The sequence below is a fragment of the Vicugna pacos genome, chromosome 4 (assembly GCF_048564905.1).
Source record: "Vicugna pacos chromosome 4, VicPac4, whole genome shotgun sequence".
NCBI classification, from domain to species: Eukaryota; Metazoa; Chordata; class Mammalia; order Artiodactyla; family Camelidae; genus Vicugna; species Vicugna pacos.
The window spans coordinates 48,046,846-48,056,832 of record NC_132990.1 but is presented as its reverse complement, the minus strand read 5'-3'; the positions used below and the strand labels follow the sequence as shown (position 1 = coordinate 48,056,832).

The following is a 9,987-nucleotide window of genomic DNA, read 5'->3' as shown; positions in this document are numbered from 1 at the left end:
TGAACCAGCTAGTTACGAGCATCTCTTTCTGACTCTCAGTGGCATCACATCAGTAGCTTGAAATTGACCACAGTGGAAATATTTACACCTCTCCTCAGAAATTGGCAAAAACTACATATCAGGACTTTTTCTGCCCCAGAGAGTCGGTTTACCAGCACATACTAGTCATAAGTGAGTGTCTGTGTCCTGGTCTATTTCTGATGGTAAGTCATTTTTACAAATAAAATAAATATTAGTAAGTTCATACACATGGAATCCTATGAGTGGTGTCAGAATAAATAACAAACTTTGGAAGCAAAATAAGTCCTTATATTGGCAATTGCAACAAGTGATTCTGTGTAGTACTATTAAATTTGCTGGTGGATCTGAACGTTAATATTATTTGAAAACTTCCCAATAATGATTGCTGCCATTTCCAAGTGTTTGAGTATTCACCACAGGCTATAGTTCTCTGTAAATATTTAACAGAAGCGATGCAAAGAGAAGATGTGATTGTTGTTGTAGAACACTCCAACGTGAAATCAGAAACTGCTCTAAAATCTGAATTGGCCAGGTACATGAAAAAATGCTCAATATCGCTAACTATCAGAGAAATGCAAATCAAAACTAATAAGGTATCATCTCACACCAGTCAGAATGGCCATCATTCAAAAGTCCACAAACAATTAATGCTGGAGTGGGTGTGGAGAAAAGGGAACCCTCCTGCACTGCTGGTGGGAACGTAGTTTGGTGCAGCAATTATGGAAAACAGTATGAAGAGTCCTCAAAAAACTAAAACTAGATTTACCATATAATCCAGCAATACCACTCCCGGGCATATATTCAGAGGGAACTCAAATTTGAAGACACATGCACCCTAATGTTCATAGCAGCACTATATACAATAGTCAAGACACAGAAACAACCTAAATGTCCATTGACAGATGACTGGACAAAGGGGATGTGATATGTATATACATATATGTATATGTATATTTTGTACACACACACACAAAATGGAATACTACTCAGCCATAAAAAAGAATCAAATAATGCTATTTGCAGCAACATGGATAAATCTGGAGATCATCATTTTTAGTGAAGTCACCCAGAAAAAAGAAAGGAAAATACCATATATCACTTATATATGGAATCTAAAAAAAAAAGATAAATGAACTTATTTACAAAACAGAAACAGACTCACAGACATAGTAAACAAACTCACGGTTATGGAAAGGGGAAGACGGTAGGAAGGGGTAAATTGGGAGTTCCAGATTTGCAAATATTAACTACTATATATAAAAGAGATTAAAAAACAAATTTCTTCTGCATAGCACAGGGAACTATATTTATATCTTGTAGTAATCTATAATGAAAAAGAACAGGAAAATGAATGTATGTATGTATATGTATGACTGAAACACTATGCTATACACCAGAAATTAATACATCATAAACTGAGTATACTTCAATTTAAATAAATAAATAATAAATAATCTGAATTGGCAAGAGCAATTTTTTTTTGAAACCCAAGGGCTGGATTTATTTGCTCTCTATTCATTTTCAGATCCCACTGTCTCCACAAATTTCAATTAAGTAAGGACAACCCGACTGGGGTCTCTAATCAGTCCAGGTGGCAGTAGCCAACAGCAAGAGCAATAATATTAAAGTCAATGGCAAAATCAAGACTAGGGCAAGCAGACCTCCCCTCCCCAAAAAAGTTTTCATTAAAGAAGGAAATGAGCGTTTGTGAAGCAACATGTACCCTAACACCCAACTTGAAGATATTTGGGACACACTCTTAATTCAACCAACATCAATGCAAAATGAAAGTTTTCCACGTCTGGAATATTTGTCACATAGTAAAGATTAAGACTATCAGATGGAGCAATTCTTTGTGTTTTTCAAGTTCATTTTTAAATGACAACTTTTAAACATCAAATATTTGTGGTATTCTCTTTCAATTTTTAAGTGATTTTCACTTGGCATTTATTTGGGGTTAATGTTCCCTTCGTTTTAACATTTTCTATATACAATGTCTATATCAGGCACTGATCATTTTGAAATAATCTTGTCATAATAATAGTAAACTATAAACTGTATTACTTACTGAAAACTTCTGAAACTTTTAACATCATACTATCACAAAAATTGTTCACTGTTTATTATTGTGATCAATCCTTATTTAAAACCATGTAAGCAAGTGTTATGAAAAGTACAGAATAATTGATGATTTCAGGAATTCTCAAGAAAGTCAGTTCCCCTCTTGGAACCTCAGATCAGCCACCTGTAAAAGGCCAGGAGGGCCAGGAGAACTCCATCTCCCACTCACAGGATTCATGCTGCTTCGTTCCCCCGCTAAGCTCATGCAGGAAGAGGGATCAGTTTTGTTCATCTGTGTCCAGTGTTCCTGCTAAGTGGAGCTTTGGCATTCCTCAGCCCAGGAAGCTCTTTTTGCAAATAACCAGTCATGGTAAAGTTTGCTTTTCTGAACCTTTGTACCATCTCTTTGAAAAATTATTACATGGAATAAAAAGCAACATATGCTTGTTAAAATAAATTTAAACAATGCAGAAGTATATAAAGTAAACGGTGTTTCTGTTTACTTTATGTACTTCTATCCCCAGTGGTAATCATAGCCTTCCAGACTTCTCTCTCTGTTTATACAAACACATATACATATGTGTCTGAACGGGGGACCTGGGTTCAGGATCCATGCGCTGTCTCAGGAGGCAGAGGTGGGTGAGAGTTCACCCAAGCCTCCCCCTCAGGATAGGCTGAGTCCCAGCACACCCTCTCCACCCTCCCCAACCCATCTAAACACACCCCCTCAGGCCCGGAAGTTCCTGCAGTCACCCTCACACCCAGATCCCAGTGTTTTCTGGAAACTTAGCAACCACCCCCCAACTCCTCAGCCTTATCTTCCTCAGCCATGTGAATTAGTCAGAATGTGTGTGTATCTGTGTGTGTGTCTGTCTGTCTGTCCTGAGACTTTGTCACCATTTCTTTGTGTATGTGATTTTGTATCTTTTTCTCAGATTGGAGTTAGTTCATTTTGTAACTTAGAAAAATAAATAATAATAAATAACAAATAGTGAATAATTTTCTGTTCTTTTCCTTTGTTAGTTTCTTGCTTTTTCTTATCTAAAAGCAAGCCATTTATTACAGGAAGGACAGATAGACAAAAAGGGAAAACATGAAACACACAAACAGCTTCACCCACCCAGAGACAATCACTGGTTAGCACCTGGGCGTGTAGCTCTCCGCACCTTCTACGCATCTAAGCGAATTTTAACAAAAATAGAATTTTATCATAGGGCACATTTATAGTTCTCCAATTTTCTCTACTTTTTACTTACTAATTTATGATAAATGCCCTTTCATGGTAGTAAGTTGAAATTTACCTCATTGTTTTTAAGCCTGCCTGGTGTCTGATGTTATGTCTGCTAAAATTTGCCTGACCAGCCTCCCTCTGATTGGCCTACTTCTGACTTTCACTGTTAGAAATGTACTGGAGGAATGCATCTGTTTGTGTGTGTGTGTTTATGTGTGGCAGTGACTGTCTTTTCAAGTGTCATGTCCTGAGGGGAGCTGGGACTAGCGCACAATAGCCCTTTTCTACTCCTTGGAACAAGTGGTTTCCTTAAAGGAAGGAACATGTTCCGGAAAACATGTTATTTCAGGGCCTCCCTGATTCCAGGATCCAGCCTGTCCCAGAGAGAAACTCCAGGCTGGTTGCAGGGCCAGGAGTGTGGAGGAAGAGCAGGGCAGGGGGTGGGGGTGTCCTGACAGCTGGGTTTCCAGGATCTTCCCTCTATCACATATCCTCTAGACAAGGGGGCAGGATTCTCCCCTCCTCCATACCAGGGAAACTGAGACCCAGCTAGTGAGTGGGGGGGCGGGGGGGCAGGGGGGCAGGGCAGGGCAGGGCTAGGGCAGAGCAGAGATGAACAGAGCAGGGTTCTCCCTGCCCTTTGTCCTGGGGTGGAGCTGGGAGGGAAGTGGGATGTGGGCCAGGAGAGACACAGTCCATACCTGTGCAGGTGCGAAGGCTTAGGGAGGCCTTAGCAGACCAGCTCAGGGCTGAGGTCTGTTAACCCAGAAGTTCAGCCCTGGGCAGATGTAATCTGGGGTGAGGCTTCGTGGGCTGCCCATTCAAACTGTATATGGCAAGGACCCCTTCCTTCTTCAAAGACAGATCCGAGGGGGGCTCATGCGAACAAGGCTATTACTCAGGGAAACCCAGGGCAAATCAGATCCCCGGAGCTCCAGCTTTCCCTTCATCCTGAAGATGTGAAATGGGCCAGCTGAGAGCTTGCTGCAGATCCCACTCAGGAAAGGGCAGGTTAGCTTTGCACCTGCAAGTTCCAGCAGTGCTGGGAGGCACTGACCCAGAGTGCCCCACAGCGAGGGGTTCGGTCCCTCAGCTGTAAAACAGATGATGGGGTTGCTGTGAGCATGGACTAGTTGATACACAGAAAACACATTGCCCGCTCCATAGTAGGAGCCCAGGAAATAGGAACCCACGTTAGTAGAATTAACAGAGATAATGCTGCGTTTGGAGACTGGGAAGCCGGGGTTCAAGTGTGGCTCCCCCCAGATTTCCAAGTGACCTCGAGCAGCCCCTTCCCTCGCTGCCACCAGATAAACACTCCCGGCTTTGCCAGCCTCCTGGTACCAGCCCTAGTCTCTGACCTTATACTGCCACCTCCTTCCCTTGGAGACAGAGGGGCTCCCTGCCAGCCTGTCACAGAGACCCTCCCTCTTCTTACACAGTGGGCTGCACTGGGCCGAATGGCAGGAGCACTTCAGGCCAACACTCCACAATGTATGCACACGAGTGCGGCACGCACACGCACACGCGCACACACACCCACACACACGGAAGAAAAGCAGGACTGTAGCGCTGCTCATCCCTTCTCTGGGTCATCGTTCCAGGCACCCCTTAACCCCAGCCTCCCATCATCTCTGAGCAGATGCTCCTGCTTCACGGAGAAAACAATCTGGCATGAGGCCCTCATCTCGCTCCTCCCCCCACACACGACATGAGCATTTACCTCTATCCTCAAACATCTTTCCAGCAGCATCCCCCCACGCCCCGCCGTCAGGCCTGGCCCCTCGGACCGCTCCCTGTGCTCCAGCTCCCAGCACCCCCCTCCCTGGCTCTCTTCCTTGTTGGTGCACTATCAGTGTCTCCCTCTGTGAGCCTTTTCCTTTGGGCCTCACACATACGCTCAACCTCCCCTTCTTAAAAGAACTTATTGTTAGTTCTTGAAAGACTGATAATAAACTCTCCTTCAAGGCACCCTCTCTGACCACAATACATGGTCCTTCTTCCCTTCAAATTATCTTCAGCTGTGATCTCCTGCTGACTCAGCTTCCACTGACTACACCACCCGGAGCACACACACACACACCCACACACGCACACACACACCCTACTCCACTCCCTTCACTCAAACTGTTCTCACCAAGGTCATTGTTAACTGCTATGTTGCAAAATCAAAGGCTTCTTCTCTGAGCTCACCTTCTCCGGTCCCCCTAATGCTTTCAACCAGTTGACCCTGCCTCTCTGAGAACCACTCTCTCCCTCATAGGGTTGCCAAATAAAATACAGGACACCCAGTTAAATTTGAACCTCAGATAGACAACAAGTAATGCTCTAGTATAAGTATGTCCCAAATATTGCATACTAAAAATTAGTTATTGCCTGAAATTAAAATTGACCAGATGTCCTGTATTTGTATTTGCTAAATCTGGCAGCCCTACTTCCCACTTCTCTGCCCCACTTGCTCTCCACCTTCCCGTCCCTTGTCTAGCTGTCCCTTCTCGGCCCCTCCCTTTTGTCAGCCTGCTCCAGGACTCTAGCCTTGATTGCCTGCCCTTCTCAAACTCCCTGCTCTCCTGGGACTGCCTTGTCCTCGCCCTCAGCTTCGCCTCCACATGGGGCTAGCTGCCCTCTGAGTCTCCAAGGACCTTCTCTCCAGCTCCTACTGCAGAAGTGACCACTCCCCTGTAGCCACAGCAGATTGCAGTGCTGGTGTGTGTGTGTGCACGCTTGGAAAGACTGCACCTGCCCTGCCTGACAATCAAGGCTGCCTCTTTGTTGCCTTCATCTTCTGTTGCTCAGAAACATGTTGGCCAAATGTGGCAAGAAGGGGTTCCCCCAGGAGCTGGCTGTGGTCTAGCCTCATCTCCTCATGCCCACTCTGGCTGAACCGCATACTCCCTGCCCCACACGTTCTCTGAACTTCCAGCTCCCTCTATCTGGACACACTACCCTCAACTAAGCTTGTCGAAGGGCCCTCTTTTCTTCAAGTCCAGCTCAAGGGCCACCTCCTCCCAGGTTTCCCTGAGTCTCTCAGCTCTCCCTCCTCTGAGCACCTGTGTTATTTGCACTCTTGTCCAGGTGACTAAATTGGGAGTTCATCATGTGCTGGGACCAGGTCTGGTTGACTCCCACATTCCCTGGAGGGGGGCCTGATACACAGTCAGTGCTCAGCCATGTTTATTGACTGGAGGAGAGAATGACTGAATGAGTGCATGAGTGACGGAACCAATGAGTGAGGAGATGAGGAAGTAAGTTTCAGTGAATAGATGGAGTGGGTGGATGGACAGATGGACAGACAGATGGCTGGATGGTTGGATGGATGTGCAAATGAGTGGGTGGTGAGCCAGTGAGCAACTGAGGAGCCCTGAGGGCTTGATAGAGTGCCTGCCACCTGCAGAGGGAGGCTGCCTCCCACTATTGCTTTGTTTTCAGAGCTGTGTGAGTCCAGCCTACAGACTCTCCCTCTACAGACCCAGGGAGGGTTGTGACCACACTGTACAGAGGCAAAGTCCTGGGCCTGGGGTCCTGAGACTTGGGTCCAGCTGAAGGTGCTCGTCCTGCAGCAAAGCTAACCCTGCTGGATGACAGAGAGGGGCCGAGGCTCGTACTTTTCTCCCCTCCCACATCTTGCACCTCTATCTCCACGCACCTGGAGGTCCTGCGGCCAGGTATTTCTTTGCGCCTGGACAGGCTCACCCACCTCTGAATGGTCTGGTCGCCTCAGAGATCAGGCCCCTGCTGAGTTCCTATGGAGGTGCACCGACCAGACCCCTCAGGGAAGGACTTCAGGTTGCAGGGCTGCTTTGTCTGAGTCAAACTCTGGTTAGGGGAGGGGGAGGGAAGAGCAAAGGTCGGGGAGGGTGATACTAAGGGCCTGTGTCATGTTTTGCATAAAATTTGCATAATTCCTCTGTCTAATCCTGCTTCCTCCTCCTTACTCTTACAGATGTTGATCCTATAAACATCTCACACCCCAAACTCTGTCTGGGTTTCACCTTCAGAGAACATGATCTGAACAGTTTCATTCTGCTCAGTCTCCAGGTCATTCCCTGCAGCTGGTGCCCTTCACATGCATCTATAAAGACCCTACTTGGGGGCTCCAGGGTCCAGAGTGACCAGAACGTGGTCCCCAGGAGCTCCTGTCCCTGGGCTGTGCTGCTCCCCTCCCTGTGCTCAGCCCCCTCCACCCCTCTCCATCATCCTGACCCTCTCCCTGGCCCCTTACCCTGCTGCATCTCTGCAGCCCCAAGCCTCTCTCTCTGAGAGTCCTTCCTGTGGCAGCCACATGGCCAGGGTGGCCAGACCCCCTCTCAGGGTCAGTCCTGCCCCTCCTTCAACAGGCAGATCCTGGAAGAGTCATCTCTTCAGGGCTGGATTGAGACAGGAGTCAGGAGACTCAGAATTCTGCACCCTTCAAACTGTACTCTAAATATGGCACGGCATTTACTTCATGGGTTCACAGAAAACAGATTTTCTATAAATGAAAACTGAACATATCTTTATTTGTGCTGCAGACGAGAGCTTTGTTACATGCTGTCAACTTAACATAATGTTTTAACTTATTCGGAATTAGCTTTCAGTTCAGGATTTTTCTATCATTCCTGAGTGAGGCAAGTCACTCACATTGTCTAAGAATAGAAGTGACCTATAAGAACAGTAACAAAGTCTCGTTCAAAATAGGTTTCAAAGTCTTCTTTCTGGCCTTCCTGTTAATAAAACGTTTCGTACTTTCTGTGACTTTTTTTCCTCTTTGGTTTCCTTTTGTGGTTTCCCAACCCTGGTTCTCGGGAGGTCCATAAAAGGATATGCATTTTCAATTATAAAATAAATCACCAGTTCCCAGGACGCAGCCCTCTGGCTTCAGAATTTCAGGGCTGATTTCAGGTACCAGGTAGGGGGGCAGATCTCAGGGGTGGGCTCCCTAGGATGTGCTCGATCGTGTAAGTGGCAGAGTGGCTCACTGGGGGAACAGATAAGGAGCGGTTTGTAGAACTGTCCACTTGAGGGAGCTGCTTCCTCTGGTGGCAATAGAACCACTTTCACAGGCATCCTGGGATAGCTTGAGTTCTCCAACACTCTGTTCACGATAAAGTCCAGTGGTAATTCAGTTCACCATGTAGATCAGAAGAGCTGGCCCACCACGCTGCCCAACACTGCTGGGTCACTCACTCTCCGGACCTCTCCTTAGCTCCATCCTGTGGGTAGAGTCCAGCTGAGCTCTCAGGGGTCAGAGCTGACTCCCACCTGGTCTCATCACTGTGGGTCTCCCAGGCTGGAGGGCAGGGCAAGCCAGAATGGGATGGGAAAGGAAGTCTGCGGACAAAGGCAGGGAAGGACAGGAATGCCACGCTTGGAGGAGTAGATCACCAGGGAAGGCTTGCTGTGGGGGCAGGTGAGTCTGACCCACTAGCAGAGCAAATTCTGGGGGCTGTTAGGCCTCACATGAAGGTCCAGAAGTCCCGGGCACCCGCCACTGGCTGGGCGTGGCAACTTGGCCCCGTGAAGAGAGAAGCCTCCTGGCGAAACGTGGCCACTGTAAAGCTGCGGCCTGGGCCCCCCTGAAGATCCTGGGCCCTCGAGTCACAGCTGAAGCAGCAAAGGACGCAGGTGATGGCCACGGTGACCACGAATAGCACGGCCACCACTCCGATCACTGCGGATTCCATGGCCCCACGTGGCAGCTGACCCCCTGAGCAACCTGGGGTGTGTCTTGGAGGCTTAGCTCCCCATCCGAAGTGGGGTGGGAGTCTCTTGGTGACGGCAAGTACCCTTGCTCCTCTGGCCGCTCTCCCTGTGGTCTTCTAAGAAGACACTGGTCTGAGGCCTTGGCTCGTGCCCCTGCTGGATCGCTGGGCACCCCCCATGGCCCTATCCGACCTCAGAGTGTCTCTGTCACCATTTTCTAAGCCTTAGGCCAGGCTTCTGAGAGCTGTGGGCAACTCCGCTGGCAGCTCTGGAAGAAGTGCTGACCTGAGAGACGTGAGCTCAAGACTCTCTGGACGCGGAGGAGCTGGAAGGAGAGGGCAGAAGACTTTGCTCAGAGGGAGCCTCGCTAACCCGGCCCTCTGGTGACGCCTCAGGATTTCAAGAGAGTTCATCGCTCAGACAAAAGACAAACTACTCCCCCTCTTGTGGATCCGGGATGAGCCCAGGCTCCTCCCCAGGAGGAATAGTGGGCTAGTCCTGGGATCAGCCTATCTGCGCCTCCCGAGGCCCTGGCCCGGGGCTGGGGGCAGGGACGAAGGTGGGGAGAGGCAGTGCCAGCTCCGGGCAGATGCGGGGAGCACTGCTAGGTCACCACAGGTGCCCGTTTCACTTGGCCTCCTTTTCTGCACGGGGTGGGCGACCCTGTTTAGATGGGGTAGGTCATGCTCTGGGCGGGATATCTGAGCCCTTTCAGTGACTGCTGCAGGCTCCTTAGTTTCGAGGTTCCCGAGAAGCCCTCCTCTGCACCAGCCCCCAGCCCACCCCACTCCAACCCCCCTCCTTGCTGCCCGCTGCTCACAGATGTGAAAACTTACCCCAGGCTCCCTGAGGGACTGCTCAGCTGTATATCACACCGTGGCCAGGAGTCAGGCCATGGCATGTTCATCCCTGGGTGCTGCAGCCTTGGGCCTGCCTGAGACGAGGTTCTGAGCCGTCTAAGCGGCTGTGACACTTCCTGAATTCCTTCCTCC

The 9,987-nt window shown here is 48.6% G+C and overlaps 1 protein-coding gene across 1 annotated transcript; it reads right to left on the bottom strand.

The window, feature by feature from the left end:
* Positions 1-7,791: 7,791 nt before the first annotated feature.
* SPAAR (small regulatory polypeptide of amino acid response) lies at positions 7,792-9,987 on the bottom strand. The gene is made up of 2 exons (XM_031677293.2): positions 9,832-9,987; positions 7,792-9,320 (listed from the first exon to the last, which is right to left on the bottom strand). Exon 2 carries the CDS (start codon positions 8,974-8,976, stop codon positions 8,749-8,751), a length of 228 nt encoding a protein of 75 aa, XP_031533153.1. The 5' UTR covers positions 8,977-9,320; positions 9,832-9,987; the 3' UTR covers positions 7,792-8,748.